Here is a 26,471-nt window from a genome sequence, read left to right as displayed (position 1 = left end):
AAACAAAATAATATCAGATAGATGAATAAATGAAGAACTGATTTGTACTTCAAGTCTCCAAGTGAGAAGAGAGGAGGGTAGAGAGCACTCATCAAATATATTAGCATCTGTGTTCATTAGTTTTCTCCTTTTATAAATATTTATTTTAATTTTTAATTTTTTTAGATGATTTTGTTTTCCTAGAGAAGTCTTAGGTTCACAGCAAAATTAAGGGGAAGTGAAAGTCCACTTTTGAGTAACATTATACTGTTCAATGGGTAGATGAGTACCTTGTAATAACAAAATAAGTCTAATTTCTATTTCCTGTTCCTTGTATCATTATTTTCATTCATTTTATTATATAGAAGCATACATGTGTATGTGTACTATAATAACAAATTAATAATAGTACCAATATATTTGCTTAGGTATGCTCATATATTATATATATAATACTTGAACATGTATGTAGCTTTTAAGTATTTTATATGTAAATATATAAGCATACCTAATCAAATACACTGTTGCCATTATTATTTTGAACAAATTGTTATCTGTTAGATCAAATAAGAATAAGTAAAATAAAAGTTCATTTTACTTTCACTTATTCCTTCTTCAATGCTCTTCCTTTCTTTATATGTATCTGAGTGTCTGATCTATATTATTTTCCTTTTGCTGAAGAACTTCTAACATTTCTAGTAAGGCTAGTCTACTGGCAATACATTTTCTCAATTTTCGTCTGAGAAAGTTATGTCTTCTTTACTTTTGAAGGATAATTCAACAGGGTACAGAATTCTCTCGACACTTCAGTTATTTCACTCCACGTTCTTACTTGCATGTTCTCTGAGGAGGAATTGAATGTAATTCTTATACTTGTTCCTCTATAGGTAAAGTGTTTTTTCCCTCTAGATTCTTTCAGGATTTTTAAATTTTTCTTTGACTTTTTATAATTTTACAATGACATGCCTGGATGTTTTGTGGCACTTATCCTGCTTTGTGTTCTCTGAGTTTCCTAGATCTGTGGCTTGGTGTCTAGTATTAATGTGGGCAAATTCTCATTAATTATTGTTTCAAATATTTTGTTCCTTTCTTTTCTTCTTCTGATATTACCATGATGTGTATGTTATACCTTTTGTAGCTGTTCCACAGTCCTTAGATATTTTGTTCTAGTTTTTCAGTCTTTGCTCTCTTTGCTTTTCAATTTTGGAGGTTTCTATTGAGATATCCAAGTTCAGAGATTCTTTCGTCAACCATGCCTAATCCCTGATAAGCCTATCAAGAGGCATTCTTTGTTTTTGTTACAGTATTTTTGATCTCCAGCATTTTTTTCTTTTTGATACTTTCTTTGGATTTCTGTCTCTCTGCTCACATTATCCATTGGTTCTTGCATGTTATCTATTTACTAAAACGCTTAGCATATTAATATAATTGTTTTAAATTCCCAGTCGGATAATTCTAACATCCTCACTATGTCTAGTTCTGATGCTTGCTCTGTCCCTTCAAGTTGTTTTATTATTATTATTTTGCCTTTTAATGTGCTTTGTAACTTTTTTCTTTTTTTTGCACTGTAATCCTAGATTTATTCAACACAATCCTTTTACTCTACAAAGTACAAACACAACATTATCTAAAATGTTACAAAGTTACAAAACTCAAAACAGATAATTTATAGTACTGACTGTACAATAAAAGCCAAGAAAAGCAATGTACACATTGCCAAGGTAACCTGCAAGACCACCGTGAATACCAGTGTAACGGGGGTTCTGTGATGACACTGGAGATCTGGCTTTCAAGTTGCTCACCAGTTTCAGCGAGAAGGGGAGACGTCGGGTGTGTGTGTGTGCGCGCGCGCTCGCACGCATATGAGCACATGTAAAAAGAACCATTTTAGACAAATAGCGAAGTTTTTGATACTCAAGGTCAGAAAAGGACTCAAGCAGGGGAGCAGGGCCAGGCTAACAGGAACACAGCTGCGTAAAAGTAGAGCCTTTCCAGGGGCAGCGAGCCTGAAGGCCAGCAAGTTAGGACATCACCAGGCCACCAGGTTGTCCCCGGGACGTGTGGAATGAAAAACATGCTCCCGGGCTGGGGCTGTACCACCTGAAGCCCCTTGCTCATCCCTGCTGGCTCTGCCACCGAACTGACAACGTGGGAGCTTTCTAGCCAGAAAACTGGAGGGCATTTTTATCGGCACAATCCCAAACCAACAACAATCCTGCAGCTGGAACTCTGCTCCCAGAGGAAACGTCTCAGTGGCTGCTTTCGCCTTTCGCCTGCCCCTGAGTGAGGGATTCCTTTCCTACTGATAATCTTCCAGCTAGAAGAGTTACAAAACTGAGTTGGATGAGATAAGCCACAGGGGTAGAGCTTCCGTGGCCCTTCTTATGGGGAGGAGTTGGAGCTGGAGCGAATCCTGGGGCTGCAGCCTGGGAAGCGGGATCGCCGGCTCACGGGGGGCCTGCGCCGAGGGGAACGTGATCTTCTCCGCCTCCGTGGGGGTGACCGGCGCCTCAAGGGAGGTGGTAGCAGCATTCTCCTGGGATGGCTGAATCGCCTGGAGGGTGGCCGAGGCCAGGGGGCCAGCACAGCAGTGGCAGTGATCGCCTGGCCATCGATTTTTCCTCCGCCCATGCGCTTCAGCGCCTTATGGGCCTCGTCTAGATTCTCAAACTCCGCATACGCACAGCCTTTAGATAGGTGGGGGTGCATCCTTTCTACAGGCATGTAAGTCAGTTTAATTTTCCCATAGGTGGAGAATATCTCCATGATGTGATCCTTGGTTACATTGCTGGCGAGCCTCCCAGTGTGCACTTTGGTGGGTTTACAGGAAGTGCTCCGCCTTTTCCTTTCCTTTTCACGTCTTTTAGGTGGTTTGGATTTGGAGCAGGACCACCGCCTATAGTCGTGTCTGCACCGAGAAGGACTCGGAGAGCTGGAGGAGCTGCTGGAGCTAGCAGGATATACTGGAATTTTCCCAGCGGCTTGATGCCGAAGATGAGCTACAGCTGCTGCTTGAGCGTGTGCTGGTAACTTTTTCTGGATATCTGCACGTGATGTACCAGGTGCAAACAACTACTGTAAATAGGCCTTTGGTCATGTGATGATAAGATACATGTGGAGGGGGAGTATTATAGAGTTCTGTGATGAGGTCTCAGTTTTGGTGAGTCTGTGCCTCTGTGAACCTTTCAAGTTTCTCTTCTCTGTCCTCTCTGTCTCTGTGTCTCTGTCTCTCTCTCTCTCTCTCTTGGCTGGGGTTGGGTTTTCCCCTTCTCTCACATGGAAGGCTACAGCTGACTACTGTTGGTTATTTTCTTTCCCCTGAGTCAGGCTCTGATTATGCCCTGCAGGTTGGGTTGGGCTCCACTTAACTAGTTTCCCCTGAGCGCAGGTTTTATTAAGAAGAGCTGAGGACTCTAGTCTGTTTCAAGATGGCTCCTTTTCCCTCTCCCGGGTTAGAAGCATGAAGGGATTTCTCTCCAGTATTTGCTGCGGAAAGCTGGTCAAGCTTCTGAAGGTAAGTCTTACAATATTTTGGGGACCCCCTATGACTGAATACCCCTGGAGTTTTTAACTTTCAGACTCACACTAAGCCTCCAGTAATTTGTCAGTTATGGTTTGGGTTTTCCTGCTCTGGCCCTGGTTCCCCCGGAGGGGTTTGCATTTGTGAATTCAAGCTCTGGGAAGTTCTGTATTCCACTGTCTGTCTCCCCAGTCTTGGGGGCAATAGTTTGCCCTGTGTCCTACCCTCCCTTATACAGCCAAGAAAAGTCATTGATTTTTTTCAGTGTTTTCAGTTTTTTGTCTTTTTTTTTTTTTTTTTTTTTTTTAGCTAAAGAATGCCACAGTTTATTGAAGACTACAAATATTTTGTTCCAGGTTGAAACTGCATGCCTTCCAGTAATCAAAAGCAACAGCAGGTGTGTGCGTTGATGCTTCAGAGGTGCTGCAGTGCTTGAATTCGAAATGGGTAAGACAGGGTCAGACACATGGGGGAGAGGGAAATGGGAGAAGGGCAAGTTCAAAAGCCCAGAAGGTATCCACCAACTTATTTCCCCAAGCCACACAGGCCATGGCCACAGCTCAGAAGACTCTCCTCCATGGTCTGGTTTCTGAAACAAGACTTAAATGTAAATTTATACTCACACACAAAACACTGCCCTCAGCCTTGGGCCAAATTAGCTCTGTGCCATTCAGAAGTGCTTGTAAGCGGGTGGATATTTTCTTCCAGTGTTGTATCCGTGAGACACATATCCACTTGGCTGTTGGAAAGGGGTGGCGGATGCATTCACACTAACATTCACACCAAGCTGCTTGGAAGAGGTAGGAGCCACAGGGAACGCAGGAGGCCCATACTGGAAGGTGCAGGGGAGGCCTGGAACCCCTTTGTAGGATGGCAGGCTGGTGTAACTGTAGCCAGGAGGCAGTGCTGTGTTCAGGAATGTATGCTGTGTGGTGTCGTGAGTCTGCGTCTGGTTCTGTTGGGGTTGGGCCAAGGTTGTGGCCGCGCCCAGGCAGGAGACTTTTTAATTACTGTTAGCATGAAGTGGCGACTTCCAAACTCCTCATATGTGGGAGCAGGAATTGCAGTTCCTCTGATGTGTTTATTGATTTTTAAGATTCTTTTGAGTACTTAAGTTTCTCATAATTTAAGTGCGTTTATGAGAGGCAGTAAATTAATGGGAAGAGTGATATGAAAAAAAATAATTACATTGTAGGTTTAGTAACTATAGGGGATTTCAAGGGGTCATCTGCTATAGGAAGGAGAATTTCCAATATGCCAAAGATTCAAACAAGGAAAAATGAAGAAAAATATGGGAGGGGTGGAGAAGGCGATATGACAAAAGAGTATCAGTGGAAGGATATGAGAAAGTGAGAGGAGTTAAGAGACAAAAGAACAATGAGAAATGTGTTACTATTATATTCTGGGAATTGTGAAATTGGAATGCTTGTTTACATTCTCTACCTAAGGAAAAAGTTATTAAAACAGAATGGAATGCATTCTCTCAGGTGCAGATATGAGACACAAAAAATCCTTATTAATGGTCTCGCATCCTCACTTACTGACGTTGTTGGGAGGGCTCAAGAAAACACTTCTACTTCCTTGGCCTTATTCTATTCCCAGAAAACCTGAGCCATTAGGACTTGTTTCCTGGTCACCACCAAGAAAAATTATATGATGTTTATTAAGTTTGTTTCACATATTAAAAATAGTAAAAATGCAATTGACTTTGCATAAATAAAATCACTTATTTTGGAAGATAATTAATAATCTAGTTAATTGTATCATTATGGTTTGACCTAATGTTTCATCAGTTTTTTGTCCAGTTTTATACAATTATAATCAGTTTCTGCTTTAATTTTTACATGTTCAAGTTAATTTAGTGATTAATTTACCATACACTTAACTGTAATTACTATTTTTGAGTTATTAAATTATGTTAATCTTACATAAACCTCTCTGGTTCTTAATTATTTCTATTCTTCTCAAAATAGCCTTCAGTTTGTTAGCTATATCCAAATTTTTGATATGCAGCTTATCATGTGTCTGGCTTTTCTTTGATCCCATACTGGGGCATCATATTTTTTTTTATTTAAGTATAGTAGGTTTACAGTGGTTCGGGTGTACAGCAAAGTGATTCAGTTATATATACATATATATATTCTATTTTAGATTCTTTTCCATTATAGGTTATTACAAGGTACTGAATATAGTTCCCTGTGCTATACAGTAGGACTTTATGGTTTATGAGTTTTATATATGGTTGTTCGTATCTGTTAATCTCAAACTCTTTAATTTAATCCCTACCCGCTTCCCTGTTTGGTAACCATAAGTTTGTTTTCTGTGTCTGTGAATCTATTTCTGTTTTGTAAATAAACTTCTTTGTATAATTTTTTTAGATTCCATATATAAATGATATCATATGATATTTGTCTATCTCTGCCTGACTTACTTTACTTAGTATGACAATCTCCAGGTCCATTCATGTTGCTGTAAATGGCAGTATTTCATTCTTTTTTATGGCTGAGTAATATTTCTCTGTGTTTGTGTGTGTGTGTATGTGTGTGTGTGTGTATTACCACAATCTTTATCCATTCTTCTGTCATGGACATTTAGGTTGCTACCATGTCCTGACGATAGTAAATAGTGTTGCTTAGAACACTGGGGTGTATGTATCTTTTTTTTTTCTGTTGAGTTATAGTCAGTTTACAGTGTGTCAATTTCTGGTGTACAGCACAATTTTTCAGTTCTACATGAATATATATATATTCATTTTCATATTCTTTTTCACCATGAGCTACCACAAGATCTTGTATATATTTCCCTGTGCTATAAAGTATAAACTTGTTTATCTGTTCTATATATACCTGTCAGTATCTGTAAATCTTGAACTCTTAGGCTGTCCCTTCCCACCCTCCTCCTCCCTGGCAACCACCAGTTTGTATTCTATGTCTGTGAGTCTGTTTCTGTTTTATATTTAAATTCATTTGTCTTCATCATTTTTTTTTTTTTTTAGATTCCACATATTAGTGATATCATATGGTATTTTTCTTTCTCTTTCTGGCTTATTTCACTTAGAATGACATTCTCCAGGGACATCCATGTTGCTGCAAATGGCATTATGTTGTCATTTTTGTGGCTGAATAGTATTCCATTGTATAAATATACCACACCTTCTTTATGTAGTCATCTGTCAATGGACATTGTTTCCATGTCTTGGCTATTGTAAATAGTGCTGCTGTGAACATTCGGGTGGTGCACGTGTCTTTTTGAATTAAGTTTCCCTCTGGATATATGCCCAGGAGTGGGATTGCTGGGTCATATGGTAAGTCAATGTTTAGTCTTTTGAGGAATCTCAATACTGTTTTCCACAATGGCTGCACCAAACTGCATTCCCACCAGTAGTGTAGGAGGGTTCCATTTTCTCCACAGCCTCTCCAGCATTTATCATTTATGGACTTTTGAATGATGGCCATTCTGACTGGTGTGAGGTGATACCTCATTGTAATTTTGATTTGCATTTCTCTGATAATTAGTGATACTGAGCATTTTTTCATGTGGCTATTGGTCATTTGTATGTCTTCATTGAAGAATTGCTTGTTTAGGTCTTCTGCCCGTTTTTGGATAGGATTGTTTTTTTCTTATTAAGTCATATAAGCTGTTTATATATTCTGGAGATCAAGCCTTTGTCAGTTTCATCTTTTGCAAATATTTTTCCCCATTCTGTAGGTTATCATTTTGTTTTGCTTATGGTTTCCTTTGCTGTGCAAAAGCTTGTAAGTTTAATTAGGTCCTATTTGTTTATTTTTGTTTTTATTTCTATTGCTTGGGTAGACTGCCCTAGGAGAACATTGCTGAGATGTATGTGAGATAATATTTTGCCTATGTTTTCTTCTAGGAGGTTCATTGTGTCTTGTCTTGTTTAAGTCTTGAATCTATTTTGAGTTTTTTTGTGTATGTTGTGAGGGAGTATTCTAGCTTCATTGATTTATATGCTGCTGTCCAGTTTTCCCAACACCATTTGCTAAGAGAGTGTATGTATCTTTTTGAATTAGAGTTTTCTTCTTTTCTAGATACATGCTCAGGAGTGGGATTGCTGGATCATACAGCAACTCTATTTTCAGTTTTTTAAGGAATCTCCATACTATTCTCCATAGTGGCTACACCGATTTACATTCCCACAAACAATGTAGGAGGGTTCCCTTTGCTCCACACCCTCTCCAGCGTTTATTCTTTGTAGACATTTTGATCATAACCATTCTGACTGGTGTGAGGTGATACCTAATTGTAGTTTTGATTTGCATTTCTCTAATTATTAACGACTTTGGACATCTTTTCATGTGGCTGTTGGCCATCTGTATGTCTTATTTGGAGAAATGTGTATTTAGGTCTTCTGCCCAATTTTTGACTGGGTTTTTGTTTTTTTTTGTATTGAGCTATATGAGCTGCTACTATATTTTGGAAACTAATCCCATGTTGGTTGCATTATTTGAAAATATTTTCTCCCATCCCATAGGTAGTTTTTTCATTTTGTTTATGGAATCCTTTGCTGTGTAAAAGCTTTTAAGTTTAATTAGGTCCTATTTGTTTACTTTTGCTTTTGTTTCTATTACTTTAGGAGATGGATCCAAAAAATACAGCTATGATTTATGTCAGAGTGTTCTGTCTGTTTTCCTCTAGGAGTTTTATAGTATCTGGACTTACATTTAGGTCTTTAATCCACTTTAAGTTTATTTTTTTGTATGACTTTAGAGAATGTTCCAGTTTCACTCTTTTACAGGTAGCTGTCCAGTGTCCCCAGCACCTCTTATTGAGGAGACTGTCTTTTCTCCATTGTATGTCCTTGTCTCCTTTATTATAGGTTAATCGACCGTAAGTGTGGGTTTACTTCTGGGCTTTCTATCCTCTTCCATTGATATGTGTGTCTGTTTTGTGCCAGTGCTGTACTGTTTTAATTAATGCAGCTTTGTAGTAAAGTTTGAAGTCAGGGAGCGTTATTCCTCCAACTCTGTTCTTCTGTTTCAAGATTGTTTTGGCTATTTGGGATCTTTTGTATTTCCATACAAATTTTTAGAATTTCTGGTTCTAGTTGTGTGAAAAATGACATTAGTAATTTGATAGGGACTGCGTTGAATCTGTAGACTGCCTTGGGTATTATGGCCATTTTAACAATATTGGTTCTTCCAGTCCAAGAACGTGATATATCTTTCTATCTGTTTGCATTGTCTTCAGTTTCTTTCATCAGTGTTAGAGCGTTTTAGGAGTACAGTTCTTTTGCCTCCTTTGGTAGGCTTATTCCTGTGAATTTTGTTCTTTCTGATGAGATAGTAAATGGCATTGTTTCCTTAATTTCTCTTTCTAATGTTTCACTGTTAGTGCATAAAGAAGCAACATATTTCTGTATATTAATTTTTTCCTGCATTTTTACTGAATTCATTGATGAGTTCTCGTTTTCTGGTGGCATCTTTAGGATTTTCTATGTATAGTATCATGTCATCTGCAAACTTCTTTGTTTCCAATTTGGATTGCTTTTACTTCTTTTTCTTATCTGATGGTTGTGGCTAGGACTTCCAGAACTAGAGTAGACATCCTTGTCTTGTTCCTGATCTTAGAGACAGTGCTTTCTGCTTTTCACCATTGAGTATGATGTTAGCTGTGGGCTTGTCACATATAGTCATTATTATGTTGAGATCGTTCCCTTTATGCACTTTCTGGAGATTTTTTTTTTTTTTTTTACCATAAATGGATGTTGAATTTTATCAAAAGCTTCTCCTGCATCTAATGAGATGATCATATGGTTTTAAATCTTCAATTTATTAATGTGTTGTATCATACTGATTGATTTGTGGATATTGAAAAATCCTAGCACCCCGGGGATAAATACAAGTTGATCATAGTGTATGATCCTTTTAATGTATTGTTGGATTCAGTTTACTAGTATTTTGTTGAGAATTTTTGCATGAATGTTCATCAGGGATATTGGCCTGTAATTTTCTTTGTGTGTGTGTGATATCTTTGTCTGCTTTTTGTATCAGGGTGATGGAGGCCTCATAAAACGAGTTCAGAAATGTTCCTTCTTATATAGAAGGATAGATGTTAACTCTTTAAATATTTGGTAGAATTTGCCTGTGAAGCCATCTGGTCCTAGGCTTTTGTTTGTTGGGATTTAAGGTCTTTTTCATATTGACTTTTAAGATTGGAGAATATATATATATATGTGTGTGTGTGTGTGTGTGTGTGTGTGTGTGTGTGTGTGTGTGTGTATATATATATATAAAAATATATAAATACACACTATGGCCCACTGGCTCCTCAGATTATCCATCCCCACATTCAGCTGACTGAATCCATCCAGTTGTAAATCCATTGTCATAACCCGTGTCTCTGAGCTATAGGCAGAACCTGTGGATATGGAGGGAAGACTGCAGCAGGCCGTTTTATACAAGGGACTTGAACATCCTTGGATTTTGGTATCTGTGGGATAGCTTGGAACTAATCACCTGGGGATTCCAGGGGACACTGCAATTAACAAAATGCAGTTCAAAATACCTTCCTCTCCCATATTCATCATATCATAGATTTGCAACCTGAACAACAAAAAGTTAGGATTGAAATTTAATAATGTTACAGATAGTAAAAAGTGAGGGTGAATATTAGTATAAACCTTGATCCATCTTACAAAATAACTCATTCTTCACTTCAGAAAACATGCAATATTTCTACGTTATTTAGTAATCCACCAGTTGACTGACGATTAAAAACACTGCTAATCCTCTCCTTCCTCCCATGTGCACATGTTTTGGTTTTTGGTTTTGGTCTCTAAAAGACTAACATAAATCGTGCTGTTTGGTGAAGAGTTTAAGTTCTTTGAGAAATTTGTTAAATGTTATCTAAAAATCATATGACTTTTGGACTTAACCTACACATCTTGCCCATTTTGTGAGAGAGGTGACATCAGCCTTCTAAAGCTGGGTCACCACTGTAAGAGAATGTTAACAGCCTGCATTTTTTGGCCATCATAGTGAACAAAGTTTGAATTAAAGTCACACAAACCAGAAAGTGGACCATTCCTTTTCAAAAGATTTTCTTTATTCCAAAAGTACTCAAAAAAAGAAGGAACAATGTGGATACCACCTGTTAATCTCATTTGTAGTCCTCTTTGTATTTAACATAAACCTGCAAAGAGTAAGCTTTTAATACACTATTTTTAAAGTTTTAAAAATAAAATACAGTACAAAGCTTTTCCTCTCATCAGTGTTCTTCATATACTTTGGTCTCTCTATCATAAAATGGGGAAGAAAGGAAAAAAGGAGGTAGTTAGAAGGAAAGTTGTTACATTTTCAAGTGACTAAAGTAATGAAACCCATTCACATCCAGATGAAGGTAGTTACAATTCTAGCTACTTCCTGTAAGCAGTGAGTGTACTACTACACTCCCAAGTGTGACTCTGCAGGGCCCCAACGCAGCAAGGGAGCTCCAAACTCAACTTTATTCAAATGAGGAAGGAGAAGAGAGATGCCTTCCTTATTTCAGTTCTGTGTATCTATCAGAAATCTGAGCAGCTTTCTATCATATTTAAGTATTTTAAAGGCCTAGTGAAACAGCGCAACAAGTTACTTTATTGACTTAAACTCAATCCTGACAACAACCAGTCCCTAACAATGGTAAAGGGCTCTATGGTTGCAAGAAACAGAACCCCCTCAAAAGAGTTCAAATTAAAAGCATGTTTATCATAAAGAGAATACTCTCATGGAAGGCCAACAGCGGGAACTACAGCCAGGCCTTACTTGCAGTAGAAATCTGGCTGGCAGCCAGCCTCTTAAACTCTGTTCTTCTGGGGACATTCTATTTATCATCTTCTCACAGAAACCTGGCTCTATTTGAGAGGTCCTGATTTTTGTTGGTCAGTAATTTTAGCTTGCACCAGAATCTCGCTGGTTATTTTCCTGACAATGTCTCTACTCTCCATGAATTTATAGCTCAAATTTCCCTCTAATATGCTGACTCAGTCTGTTTCTCTATCCAAAGTTCATCAGAAAGAGGACATGATTATTTCAGCTTGGATCACTATCCACACCTAATTAATGAACAAGGCTAGAAAACTGTAGTTATATGATCCAAAGGCTGCCCTTAGTATAAGGGACTATGGGCCAGACTTGATTGGATCAAAGGGGATGTACATGGAAAGAGAGAACTTCATTTCTAAGTGCATTTCTCTTAACATTTATTTTAACAATATTAAATACTTCCTTATGCTATTAACTCATACAATTCCATTGCAATACTCCCTATCAGACTCGGTATTTTTACAGATTTTTATATGTCCAAACATATAAAGAAAGCATACCTGAATCAATAATTTAAACTTACTGAAAGATAAAATAACCAAAATTTGACATCTGGAGGCTACCACATCATCTGTTAAACAGGAGTGATGCTATTTGATCTAATTCTGATATACAAATTGAAAACCCATGAATGTATTTGTTTTTTTGGTAATTTGAAACCAAAACAGATAAGGCATACTTCATGTGACACATAACGTTTTAAATAGTTTTTCCCAATTACAGGTCTTCAGTTATCTTTGATAGAATTGATGTTTGAATAATTATTACACAGACACCATTCATTCCTTCAAAGTAGTATCTTTAGATTATTGGCCAAGGTTAAATGATATCAAAGATAGAAAGATTTGAAATGAAAAATTATCTTTCTCTGAACTCATCACGTCTCATTTTCCACCTTGTTCACTCTGCGATAGCCACATGGGTATCTTTGGTTTGGAAATCCTCCCATCTTTGGGCCTTTTCACTGACTATGCCCTAACTCTGAAATTCTCTATCCAGAATCCATCTCTATCAGTATTTGATCTAATTTCACCTTTACTGAGGCCTGCATTTACTGTGCTATTTACAGTTGTCATTGTAATCCTTACCACACTGACATGTCCTCTGCTTTATTTTTCACCATGATACTTATCGTTGTCTGACATACTTCCTACTTACCTGTCAGTGGAGGACAACTAAAATACACCCTCCATTGGCAGGTAATTTTGTTTTGTTCTCTGATATAATTCCATTGCCTAAATCAGACTCTGTCACATAGTAGGCATACACTAAATATTGGTTGTATGAATGAATGGCTTGGAGGAAAAAAAAAAAAAAAAGAAACCTGTCTGAATATAACAAAGCAAATGGCCTTTTAAGATGAGAGTATATTCATATTCAGCCTCACTAGATAACTCGGGGCTACCAGAGACCAAGTCTAGACCTTAAGGTACAGCATCACATGATACCAAATAGGACATGTAGGCTGAAACCAAAATTAACAGAAAATAATTTTTAGTAAAAAAAAAACCCCACATATTTTACATGATATGTGCAATGTAAAACTTCAATTTTATTGAGGTTCTAAATATCCTTCCAAGAAAAATTGATAGAAGCTCCTAAGTTGTGATATATAGAACCGTGCTGATCTCTATTTGAGATTAGAGTTGTCACTTTTATGACTTGAGTTGTTTTGGCCTATAAACTCTTATTTGGGAAAAAATCCGAAGTCTACTTTAGAATGTAGGTGGAGGAGTCTAAGTTTACTTACTACTCCAATCTTCTGTCTCCTCTTTAAATCATATGTGATATTCTTACAGCCAGTAGAATAGACTGAGAAAGAAATACATGCATGGAAAATACAGTTTAAAAATTTGTCTTGCTACATAAAAAAGGTGCTCCAAAAATAAAGTTGGTTATGTCTTTCTTTGTCTTTCTTTTCCTTTCTTTTCCTCCTCCTCCTCCCCCCCCTCCCCCTCACTTTAGTTATGTCTAGTCCAAGTCTGCTTCTTAAGTGTTCTTTGGACATTTTGGTGACCGAGTTGAAGTTTTGATCATTTGCTTTTTAAGTGTGTTAGCAGCACAGGTTTTCCATGTTTTGAAATAAATCAGACTCAAATGCAGAGACAGTTAACAAAGGATCCTGAATCTAGGCTGTGTGCACATATTATTTCTCTTTTCCTGTCAAATGTGGATTGGTAATACACACAGAATCTGCAACATTTGGCTGGATGAAAACAATACCTCTCTTGGATTTCCTTTAATCTGCTGATATACCCAGAGAGGCACTTTGGCAGCCCTCTTTGTTTTTCATTTGTTTTCCTTGCACAGACCAACAGTGTGCCAGCATCACAAACCACAGCCTCCAGGGTAATGAAGGCAGATTCAAACAATTGAAGGGGAAGACAAGAATAAACTGTGCTCCCCCAGGGCTAGCTCTAACTAATGAGTGATTTAAAAAAATAAATGGCTTCTTTCCCATTTTTTAAAATTTACGATTTTTGAAAGGGGGAAATGGATGACCCATGTATTTCATACAATAAATACAAACTTCCAGCACTAGAACTTAATAAATTTATAAATGCCTCTCCTGATCCTCCCACAACTTACGACCCCTTGTGATGACACAGGCATATTACCTCTGGGTTATAAAAACAATGTACATCTTCTCAAAGCTACACGTTCCCAGAACTGATTCAGTTAGCAATAGCCTGAGCCTGCACTTTGCCGGTAGGCTCAGATGCTAATGATACATGGATTAGGATGATTCTCCATGACTATAATGTTGCTGCTTCTGTCTTATGTCTTTTTCACTGAATAGAAGATGCAACTCAGTTAAGGACTCTATGGGGAAAGAAAAAAAATTTTTACCATTTCAAAATGCTTATTAAGGTGAAAATATGTTTATTGGATACCAGGTGTGGAAGTCACCCATTGGAGTATCTGCCAGATAACAATGACCCCCCTTTTTGGGGGGACTTGCTCTTACAAGGCTTCATAAATCCCTGTAAGTGCTCACAAGTCTGGGAGCTAGGCAGCCATGCTAGTACTACCTGGAATGGACATCATCCGCAAACTGGGCCAGATTCTTTCTCCTAAAATTTTGCCATTTGGACTGAGAGCCAAGGAATTACCTCTCCGTGTAGCTGGGACTGCAAAATGCAGGGAGTACCTCTGACCAAGAAAAACTCTTGGTACATTCCAGTAACTTCATCTAATCTTTCTTGAAGTCTAGCTACATTCTTACTCTGGAATTTCAGTGGCGCCCCTCAATTTTTATAGGAGCTCTAATTCATCCTTACTTAAAAAAAAAACAAAAACCCTTAAGTAAATTTGATAGACGTCATTTGCTTGGGGAAAAAAACTTCCAAATTATAATATGGGATTATGGGGAGAGAAGTCAATATATTGTTTTTAAAATTCTTATTTGCTCCAACAAAGCCTGTCAAGGTGGAAAATGTTAGTTTAATGGGACAAGGCAGTGTGGCTCTAAGAAACAAAGCAAAACAGAAAGGTGGTTATTATTGGCATATAGCTCTGGAGAGTAAAACCTGAAATACATAACATTCAAGTAGACTTAATAAGTGCTGTTCTCTCCTAAGGGTGGCTTACTCAGACCCTTTTCCTGCCTTCAAAAGGGGAACAGAACAGAGATTCTGCTCAGTGGAACTCCTACACTGAAATGTACTTGGCTCCATGGCCATCCTCTGTAGTTCCGTAATAACCCAGCCTTGAAGTGCTTAGCGAATGCCGAGAGAGGAGTTGAAGTGTAAGTTTTTCATTCATTCAACAAATATGTATTGGGTGCCTACTGGGTAAACAGCAAAATACTAGTGCTTGGAATTCAAAGGCAATCCAGAACAGCCATGTTTCTGCTGTCTTGGAGGGATGTAAGTAAGCTCCCTGCTCTTATGGAAAAGGAGAAGTACAGAAAAGAGAGGGAGGAGATTACCTGGTTTATAGAAATCCCTGAAGACAGTTCTGGCTTCACGTTGACTGTAGTTCAAAGAATGTTACCAGTTTCCTCCATCTCTCTGGCTCTATGGTCTTATGTTTTCCTGATTCTCAGTAGACTCATTCTACGTGATAATCAAAATTGTCACCATCATCTTTAGATCCTAACAGCAAGTGATCTACGTTAGTCAGGTCCTCCAAGAAAAAGACGCCTAAACATGATTAACTCTGCAAGGATTTTATTAGGAAAAATGCCTGTGAGAGAAAATGGGGAGGGAACTGGGGGAGACAGGGTAAGCTGTCGGATCACAATGTAACTCTGAGCCAAAAGGGAATAGAGGAAAGGAACGTTAGGCAGAAGTGTTCCAGGTTGCTGTGTAATCTAAAGAGGGTTCAGGGAAAGGCCACCAGGTTGTTTTCAAGTCAAAGTTGGTTGTTGAATCAGTGTCTCCCAGGAATGAGTCTGCCTTCCTATTCACGCTGCTTGCCATCATTGGCTGAAAGCAGCAGTAGAGAGGATGGTCTTGATGCACATGTGATGGATTTGGATTTCAGAGTGAAGCAGTGAGGGCACCTAGCATTAAACACCCTATTTTGAAGGACTGTGAGGCATATTCCCATGGAGGTTGAATGGTCCTGGAGATAAGAACACAACCCCCTCTCCTACAGGATAAAAATTAGGACTCCCAAAGCTCCCCTGCCATTTGTGTAATCACTTGGTGGTTTCAGAGCCCATGATTCATGGGATGGGCTCAGATGGGGCCCCAAAACTCAGTCCCATGATTTCACAATGCTTTGTGAATTCATGGAGAAGTGGACAGGTGGTTTCTAAAAAGAATGTTAGACAAATTAGCAGATACCCACTAATACGTGTGAGTGCATATATGTATAAATGTGTGTGTGTAATGCACCAAGGTGTTAGTATTTGGATTATGTGTTAGTTTTAAATAATAACAATAAATAAAAAGCAACTTGAAGATGTTGTCTAAAGATAAATCCATTAGATAAAAAGCATTAGTGAATAATTTGGTATTAAAGTTGTAATAATGGATTCTACAATATTAGTGTATTATATATATATTTGGATAAATTGTATCAATCTGCAGTGATATTTATATATATATAAAAATTAGAGGATATTAATTCACCTTAATTTTTGGGATGAACTGATAGCACAGGACAATTTTCCACAAGTCTCTTGCATTTCTGCACATCTTGTAAACCAGAGGCACTTACAGCTTTTGCTCCAGACTAACTTTTCAAGGATGTTTATATAGCTAAAGTCTTGGAAAATAAAAACAGTAACTCCTTCCACAGCAGAGGCCGGTTTGTTTACTGTCCAGTAAGTGAATATAATATCTCCTACTGAGACAAAGTTTGGGCAGCTTTGCTTGCAACCATTATAAAAGATTAGTCACTAAGCATAGGGTTTTTAGCTTGACACAAGCTTTCATCACACACAGCATCTATTTGGGGCCCTCAGCATTGTCCCCACTGGTTTTACAGGGCAAAGGGAACTGACAAATAAGAAGTTCATGCTTCCTGGTGTGCGATGAGCCATAAAAGTCCTGTGTCTCTGACCTAGGCATCTGACGTCTTATGCCAGCATCCATGATACTGTGGCAGACTAACTTGTTAGCTTGCAAATAGGTTAAAAGCTCAGACTCTTTATGGTTCTTAACAGATGCAAGTAAGTAAGTAAGAGTCCAAGTATGTAACATACTATTTAAAATAGCATTATCGATGACATTTGGGATTTTATAACCAAAAGGATCCTATAGATCATCTAGCTCCCAACTCAGTGTTCTCATTTTAGAGGTAAAGGACCACATCCTAAAGAAGAAAGTAAAATTATTCAAAGGAACAAATTGATAAGAATCAGGAAGATTCACTGTCAAGTTTGATTTACACAACTCCCATGAGGTTAAATTACTGCAACGTAACATGCAAAAGTTATTTAAAAGTAATGAATAAAAAATGGGTATGAATATCTTAGAATACTAGGCATTGTACTATTTTTATAGTACATTCATTTGGGAGGGTTAGTATTCTTTCAGGATTCCTTGCACATATGTATGAATACTCACTTAAATAAAATACATTTTTATGATGCCTTTAAGAATCTTCCTTAACTGGTGATCTGGCCTACAGACAGCCAAATCGGAAAGAAATTAGACTGTAACAAAATGTGGTGTGATGAGAATTAACAGGAACTTTGTTCATGTACTAGACATACTGTGTTTATTTTATTGAAGTATAGTCAGTTCCTACGTGTCAATTTCTGGTGTACAGCCTAATGTCCTAGTCATGCATATATATACATATATTCATTTTCATATTCTTTTTCATTAAAGGTTATTACAAGATATTGAATATGGTTCATTGTGCTATTCAGAAGAAATTTGTTTTTTATTTTTATATATAGTGGCTATCATTTGCATATCTCAAACTCCCAAATATATCCCTTCCCACCACTTTCCCCTGGTAACCTGCAACATTGTTTACTATGTCTGCAAGTCTGTTTCTGTTTTGTAGAAGAGTTCATTAGTGTCCTCTTTTTCCTTTTTCTTTCTTTTTTTTTTTTGAGATTCCACATATAAGTGATACATGGTATTTTTCTTTCTCTTTCTGGATCACTTCACTTAGAATGATGATCTCCAGGTCCATCCAAGTAGCTACAAATGGCATTATTTTATTATTTTTATGGCTGAGTAGTATTCCATTGTATAAATATACAACAGCTTCTTTATCCAGTCAGCTGTCAATGGACATTTAGGTTGCTTCCATGTTTTGGCTATTGTATATAGTGCTGCTATGAACATTGGGGTGCATATATCTTTTTGAATTAAGGTTCCCTCTGGATATATGCTCAGGAGTGGGATTGCTGGAACATATGGTAAGTGTATTTTTAGTTTTTTGAGAAATCTCAATACTGTTTTCCATAATGGCTACATCAAACTACATTCCCACCAGCAGTGTAGGAGGGTTACCTTTTCTCTACACCTTCTCCAGCATTTATCATTTGTGGACTTTTGAATGATGGCCATTCTGACTGGTGTGAGGTGATATACCTCAGTGTAGTTTTGATTTGCATTTCTTTGATAATTAGTGATACTGAGCATTTTTTTCATGGGCCTATTGGCCATTTGTATGTCTTCATTGGAAAATTGCTTATTTAGGTCTTCTGCCCATTTTTGGATTAGGTTGTTTATTTTTTGTTGTTAAGTTGTATGAGCTGTTTATATATTCTGGAAATTACGCCCTTGTCAGTTTCATCATTTGCAAATATTTTCTCCCATTCTGTAGGTTGTCTTTTTGTTTTGCTTATGGTTTCCTTTGTTGTGCAAAAGCTTGTAAGTTTAATGAGGTCCCATTTGTTTATTTTTGTTTTTATTTCTATTGCTTGGGTAGACTGCTCTAGGAGAACATTGCTGAGATTTATGTCATAATGTTTTGCCTGTGTTTTCTTCTAGGTTTATAATGTCTTACATTTTTTAGAGTTTATTTTTGTGTATGGTGTCAAGGAGTGTTCTAGCTTCATTGATTTATATGCTGCTGTCCAGTTTTCCCCACACCACTTGCTGAAGACACTTTTTCTCCATTGTATATTCTTGCCTCCTTGGTCGACGATTAATTGACTGTGGGTCTGTGGGTTTATTTCTGGGCTCTCTATTCTGGTGCACTGATCCATGTCTATTTTTGTGCCAATACAACATTGTTTTTATTACTGTATCTCTGTAGTATCATCTGAAGTCTGAGAGGGTTAATCCTCCAGCTTCATTCTTTTTCTTCAGAATTGCTTTGGCAATTATGGGTCTTTTGTGATTCCATATAAATTTTAGGATTATTTGTTCTAGTTATGTGAAAAACGTCACAGGTAATTTGATAGGGATTACATTAAATTTATAGATTGCCTTGGGCAGTATGGCCATTTTAACAATAGTGATTCTTCCAATCCAAGAGCATGGAATAGCTTTCCATTTCTGTAAGTCATCTTTAATTTCCTTAATGTTTTGTATTACTTTATGTATAAGTATTTCACCTCCTTGGTCAGATTTATTCCTAAGTATGTTATTGTTTGGGATGTGATTTTGAAAGGGATTGTTTCTTTACTCTTTTCCTCCAATTTCACTGTTAGTGTAAAGAAATGCAACTGATTTCTGCATGTTAGTCTTGTATCCTGCTACCAAGCCAAATTCTTTTATAAGCTCTAGTATTTTTTGTGTGGAGCCTTTACGGTTTTCTACATGTAGTATCATGTCATCTGCATATAGTGACAATTTTACCTCTTCTAATTTGGATTGCTTTTATTTCTTGCCTGATTGCTGTGGCTAGGACCTCCAAAACTATGTTGAATAGAAGTGGTGAGAGTGGGCATCCTTGTTCCAAATTTCAGTGGGAAGGCAATCATTTTCTCACTGTTAAGTATTACGCTGGCTGTAGGTTTGTCATAAATAGCTTTTATTATGTTGCAATGTGTTACCTCTATACTAACTTTGGTAAGAATTTTTTTTTTTAATCATAAATGGATGTTGAATGTAATCAAATGTTTTTTCTGTATCTATTGAGATGATCATGTGGTGTTTGTTCTTTGTTTTGTTGGTATGGTGTATCACTTTAATTTATTTGCAATACGTTGAACCATTTTTGTGACCCTGGGATGAATCCAGTTTGATTGCAATGTATGATCATTTTTGTGTTGTAGCATTTGGTTTGCTAACATTTTGCTGAGAATTTATGCATCTGTATTCATCAAAGGTAATGGCCTGTAATTTTCCTTTTCTGGTAGTGTCTTTGTGTGGTTTTAGTATAAGGGTGATTGTGGCTTCATATAATGACTTTGGGAATGTTCCCTCCCCTTCAGTCTTTTGGAAGAGTTGGAGAAGGATCGGCTTAAGTTCTTTATGTGTTTGGTAAACTTCCTTAGTGAAGCCATTTGATCCTGGAATTTTATTTGCAGGGAGTTTATTATTATTACAGATTCTATTTCACACCTAGTGATAGATCTATTCAAATTCTTTCTTCTTGAGTTTTGAGGGGCTGTATGTTTCTAGAAACTTGTCCATTTTTCTAGGTTGTCCAATTTGTTGGCATGTTAATTGTTCATAGTTTTCTCTAATGGTTTTCTGTGTTTCTAGATTATTGGTTATTTCTACTCTTTCATTTTTTATTTTATTTGGGCCCTCTTTTCTTCTTGGTGAGCCTGGCCACAGGTTTGCCAAATGTGTTTACCCTTTCAAAAACCAGCTCTTGGTTTTGATTTCTTTTCTACAGTTTTTTAAATCTCTATGCATGTCCTGTCTGATCTTTATTATTTCCTTCCTTCTGCAGATGTTATATGTTTCATTGGTTCTTTTTTTAGTTCTTATAAATGGTAGGTTGGGTTGTTAGAGATTTTTCTTACTTTTGGAGGAAGCCTGTTTGTTACTGTGAACTTCCCTCTGGACTGTTTTTGAGCATCCCATAGATTTTGTGTGGTTGTATTTTCATTGTCATTTGTCTCATGGTATGTGTATATATATATATGTATGTATGTATGTATTTTTTTTTAATTGAAGTGTAGTCAGTTTACAGTGTATCGATTTCTGGTGTACAGCACAGTGCTTCAGTCATATAGGACATACATATATTCTTTTTCACCATAAGTTACTACAAGATATTGACTATAGTTCCTTGTGCTATACAGTATAAAATTGTTGTTTATCTATTTTTATATATTAGTTAATATCTGCAAATCTCAAACTCCCAATTTATCCCTTCCCACACCCTTCCTCCCCTGGTACCCATAAGTTTGTTTTCTATGTAACTCTATTTCTGTTTTGTAAATAAGTTTTTTTTTTTTTGATTCCACATGTAAGTGATATCATATGGTATTTTTCTTTCTCTTTCTGGTTTACTTCACTTAGAATAACAATCTCTAGGTCTATCCATGTTGTCGCAAATGGCATTATTTTACTCTTTTTTATGGCTGAGTAGTATTCCATTGTGTAAATATACAACAGCTTCTTTATCTAGTCATCTATTGATGGACATTTAAGTTGTTTCCATGTCTTGGCTATTGTAAATAGTGCTGCTGTGAACATTGGGGGGCGGGTGCACGTGTCTTTTTGAATTAAGTTTCCCTCTGGATATATGCTCAGGAGTGGGATTGCTGGGTCATATTGTAAGTCTATTTTTAGTCTTTTGAGGAATCTCCACACTGTTTCCCACAATGGCTGCAACCAAACTGCATTCCCACCAACAGTGTAGGAGTGTTCCCTTTCTCCACAGCCTCTCCAGCATTTATCATTTATGGACTTTTGAATGATGGCCATTCTGACTGGTGTGAGGTGATACCTCATTGTAATTTTGATTTGCATTTCTCTGATAATTAGTGTGATACTGAGCATTTTTTTCATGGGTCTATTGGCCATTTGTATGTCTTCATTGGAAAATTGCTTATTTAGGTCTTCTTCCCATTTTTGGATTGGGTTTTTTGTTAAGTTGTATGAGATGTTTATATATTTTGGAAATTATGCCCTTGTCAGTCTCATCTTTTGCAAACATTTTTTCCCATTCCGTAGGTTGTCTTTTTGTTTTGCTTATGGTTTCCTTTGCTGTGCAAAAGCTTACAAGTTTAACTAGGTCCCATGTGTTTATTTTTGCTTTTATTTCTATTGCTTGGGTAGACTGCTGTAGGAGAACATTGCTGAGATTTATGTCAGATAATGTTTTGCCTATGTTTTCTTCTTAGAGGTTTATAGTGTCTTGTCGATGAAGTCTTTAAGCCATTTTGAGTTTATTTTTGTGTATGGTGTCAGGGAGTGTTCTAACTTCATTGATTTACATGCAGCTGTCTAATTTTCCCAACACCATTTGCTCAAGACACTGTGTCTCAAGCTATTTTTTAATTTCCTCTTTGAGTTCATCAACCCACTGGTTTTTTTCATAGCATGTTTTTTAGTCTCCATATAATCTTCTTTTCTCATTTCCAGTTGATTTTAATTTCACACTATTGTGGTCAGAAAAGATGCTTGAAATAATTTCTATCTTTGTTGAGGCTTGTTTTTTGCTCTCTTCTGTGGTATATCTCAAAGAATGTTCCATGTACACGTGAAAAGAATGTGTATTCTGGTTTTGTTGATTGATTGATTGATTGATTGATTGATTGATGGATGGATGTAATGTCCTGAAAATACCAAGTCTAACTTTTGTGTCATTTACAATCTGTTGCATTATTGATTTTCTGTCTAGAAGATCTGTCCATTGATGTGACTGGGGTATTAAAGTCTCCTACTACTATTGTATTCCTATCAATTTCTCCCTTTATGTCTGTTGCTATTTGTATTATATATTTAGGTGTTCCTATAGTGGGTGCATATATGTTGACTATATCCTCTTCTTGTATTGATCCTTTCTTTATATAGTGTCCTTCTTTATCTTTATTTAAAGAAATAAGACCTTTGCTTAAAGTCTATTATGTATGATATGAGAATTGCTACCCCTGCTTTCTTGTCATTTCTGTATGCATGAAATATCTTTTTCCATCCCCTTTCAGTCTATGTGTGTCCTTCACACTAAAGTGGGTCTCTTCTAGGCAGCAATATTGTAGGCACTTGTTTTGTTATCCCCTCTGCTACTGTTTTGGATTGGAGCATTTAGTCTATTAGACATTTAAGGTAATGATTGGCAGATGTATATTTATTGCCATTTTTTAATTGAAAATTTACAGTCAGTCAGTTACAATATGTCAATTCCTGGTGTTCAGCATAATGTCCTAGATATGCATATATATATATACATATTTTCATATTCTTTTTCATTAAAAGTTATTACAGGGAGTTAATTGAAGGTAGCTAGAGTTTTTAGGTTGCAGTACCAGAAAGGAGAGAGCTGCACCAAAAGATATACATGAGGGCCCCTTTGAGTATTCAGATGAGTACTGAGCAACACTCATGGATACAAAACTACCTGAGATCAGAGAATGAATGAACTGAAAGGTTAAGGGTGGTCAGAGGGAGCAGTATCTAGAGCTCACACAAGGCCACACATAGTGCCTGTGCACTGACTGGAAAGTGGGTCATTGAATTACTTAGATTATTTAGTAGTGTCTTAACTGAGTAATGAGGAATTAGGTCTAGACTAAATGAGTAAAAAGTAGACTGTGATAAGTGAAAGATTATACTATATACTGTAAATGCTAAAGCAGTGCTAAAATAAAACAGATCTAGTTAAGAAGCCAACACAGGAGATAATGCAGAATCATAAAAATGTTCAATTAATGCAAAAGAGCACAGAAAAAGTGGGACTATGTAACAAAGAACAAGATGATAGCTTTAAACCTAATCATATCAATGATCACATTAACTGTCTAAATACCTCAATTTAAAAACAGAAATTGTCCAACTTTATACTGCCTATGAGAAACCCACATTAAATATAATGATACAAGTAGATTAAAAATAAAAGCATGGAAAAAAGATATACAATGCTAACACTAATTAAAAGAAAACTAGAGTGACAATATTAATATCAGATAAAGTAGATTTCAAAGCAAAGAATATTACAAGGGATAAAAAGTCATTTTATAATGGAAAAAATGTCAATTTATCAAAAGTAAACTAATCCTACATTTTTATGCTCGTAATAAAATTTCAAAATACATTAACAAGGAGAAGCAGATAAATTCACATTTTTAGTTGCAGATTTCAAGACCCATCTCTCAATATTTGATGGAAGAGAAGTAATTATTAAGGATACAGAATGTGAGAAAACCACATCAAACCACTTAATTTATTTGACATTGATAGAAAACCAACTATACAACAACAGTAGAATAGACATCCTTTTTAACTGCATATGGCTACCAAGACAGGCAATATTCTGGGCCATAAAACAAGTGCTAACACATTTCAGAGGATTCATTTACCTCAACAGAATTAACTTAGAAATCAACAAGAAAGATATCTGAAAAGTGCCCAATTTTTGGAAATAAAATAGTACTTCTAAGTAACCCATGAGCCAAAGAAAAAAAATCAAAAGAAAAATTAGGAAGTATGTTAAAGTGAATTAAAATGAAAATGCAACGTATGGAAATTAGTAGGATGCCACTCTGTAGTACTACTTGAAGGGAAAGTTATAGTACTAAATGCCTATAGAAGTAAAAAAAGATCTTTACTTTAAATCTAGAGTAATACAAATTGGCATGAAGATAGATTTAAAATGTCAGTGGAACAGAGTCCAGAATTGGACCCACACATATTTAGACACCTGATTTTCAGTAAAGATGAAAGGAGAAAGAAGAGTATATTCAACAAATGGTACTAGAACAATCAGATACCCAAATACTTGAACACACAGACAAGAACTTCAGTACATATCCAAACCATAATTCAGAAATTAACTCCAAATGGATTATAGAGCTAAATGCAAAACCTGAGGTTGTAAAACTAAGTTAATATAGGAGAAAATCCTTGAGCTCTTGAGTCAGACAAAGATTTCTTAGGTGTGATACTAAAAGCAGTTCATAATGGAAAAAAGTGATAAGGTGAACTTCATCAAAATTAATAACTTCTGATTTTTAAAAAATTCTTAAGAGATTAAAATGGCAAGCCACAAGCTGGAAAAAAAAAGTGAAAATATTTATATCCTGAATATGTAAAGAGCTCTCAAAACTCAATGATAGGAAAGCAAACAACTCAATAGAAATGGGCAGAAGATGTGGACAGATACTTTAGCAAAGAATATATCCGGATGGTAAATATGCACATGAAAAGATGTTCAGCATCATTAGTCATTAGGGAAGTACAAATTAAACCACAATGAGATATCATTGAATACCTATTAGAAAGGCAAACATTTAAGAAGACTTATACCGAATATTGCAGAGAATCTTGCTGGCAGGAATGTAAAATGGTACAATTACTTTGGAAAATTCTTAGAAGTTTCTTAAGCTAAACATTACCTACCGTATTATCCAGCCATTCCACCCTAGGTGTGTACTCAGAGAAAATGAAATATATGTCCATATAAAGACTTGTACCAAAATCTTCATAGCAGCTTTACTTGTAATAGCCAAAATCTGGAAGCGGCTTAGATGCCCATCAGCAGATGAATAGATGAATTGTTGTCTGTCTATACAGTAGAGTATTATTTAGCAATAAAAAGGAACTATCTAGTGATACTTGCAGCAAGCTAAATCTCAAAATAATTATGCTGGGTGAAAAAAGCCAGACAAAAAGTGTGCACTCTGAAACAGAGGCTAGGAATGTGCAGGCTTACCTTATAAGATGGAGGGTTCTCCACATGCTGCAAGGATAATTGGATACTGGATAGGTAAGAGGAAGAACAGTCAACATCCAGAGTCAGGGATGCCCTTAGACTTACTCTCAATGTCCCAGTGTCCTTAGCTAAGAAGGGGGTATTTAAGATTTCTGTGACAATCAAATGAGATCATATATGTGGAAACACTTTACAATTTTCAGTATAACGTAAATGTTATCTTTTAAAAACCCATAAAACTTTGGAACTGAACCTTTTTGGGCGCCAACTAAAGGCTTTTTAAAGGAATAAGTAAGAGTTAAATGGCTGAGGGAGAAGGCTCAGTGAACAAGCAGTAGGAGACTCTAGAAGAGGCAGGGCTAGATAGCAGGTTGTGAAGCAACCCGCAGAGGGCCCAAAAGAGGGGAAGGACAGGGAAAGCTGACTCCCTGAAGGACATCCTTCTAAAGGTATTTCTGTTGCTTTAAAATAGGATCAAGATGGGTGTCTTAGCAAAAGCATTACAGTTAATACATTCATTCACTTTGAAATCTGGTACATACCTATTATAAATTAAGTAAAATTTTAAAAAGTTTTTACAAGATATTGAATATAGTTAGTTGAACAGAAATTTTTTTTTTTTTATATATAGTGGTTAGTATTTGCAAATCTCAAACTCCCAAATTTATCCCTTCCCACTCCCTTTCCCCCAGTAACCATAAGATTAAACCTTACCAGTTGACTTTGTTTCTTCTTCGTTCCTTTCCTTTTCCTTTTGTGGTTCGATGGTTTTGTTTTGTGTGGTGCTGGAATTCTTTTTCTTTTTTGTGAATCTATTTAATGTTTTTTGTGGTTACCCTGTTTTTCAAGTATGTTCACCCATTACTCTATCTAAAAAAAAAGAAAATTCTACATTTTAAAGTTCCCCTCCCCCACACTTTGATTTGATGTCTTCTCTTACATCTTCATGTTTA

General features: G+C 36.6%; 1 protein-coding gene across 1 annotated transcript; it reads right to left on the bottom strand.

The window, feature by feature from the left end:
• Window positions 1-1,721: 1,721 nt before the first annotated feature.
• Window positions 1,722-5,204, bottom strand: LOC116664933 (RNA-binding protein with serine-rich domain 1-like). The gene is given in 2 exon segments (XM_032483882.1): window positions 1,722-2,935; window positions 2,937-5,204. Coding segments are annotated over 2 exon segments (714 nt in total). The 5' UTR covers window positions 3,077-5,204; the 3' UTR covers window positions 1,722-2,361.
• Between the last annotated feature and the right edge of the window lie 21,267 nt (window positions 5,205-26,471).

This window comes from Camelus ferus, chromosome 7 (assembly GCF_009834535.1).
Source record: "Camelus ferus isolate YT-003-E chromosome 7, BCGSAC_Cfer_1.0, whole genome shotgun sequence".
In the NCBI taxonomy this organism is placed as follows: Eukaryota; Metazoa; Chordata; class Mammalia; order Artiodactyla; family Camelidae; genus Camelus; species Camelus ferus.
This window is presented reverse-complemented; position numbering and strand designations above follow the sequence as displayed.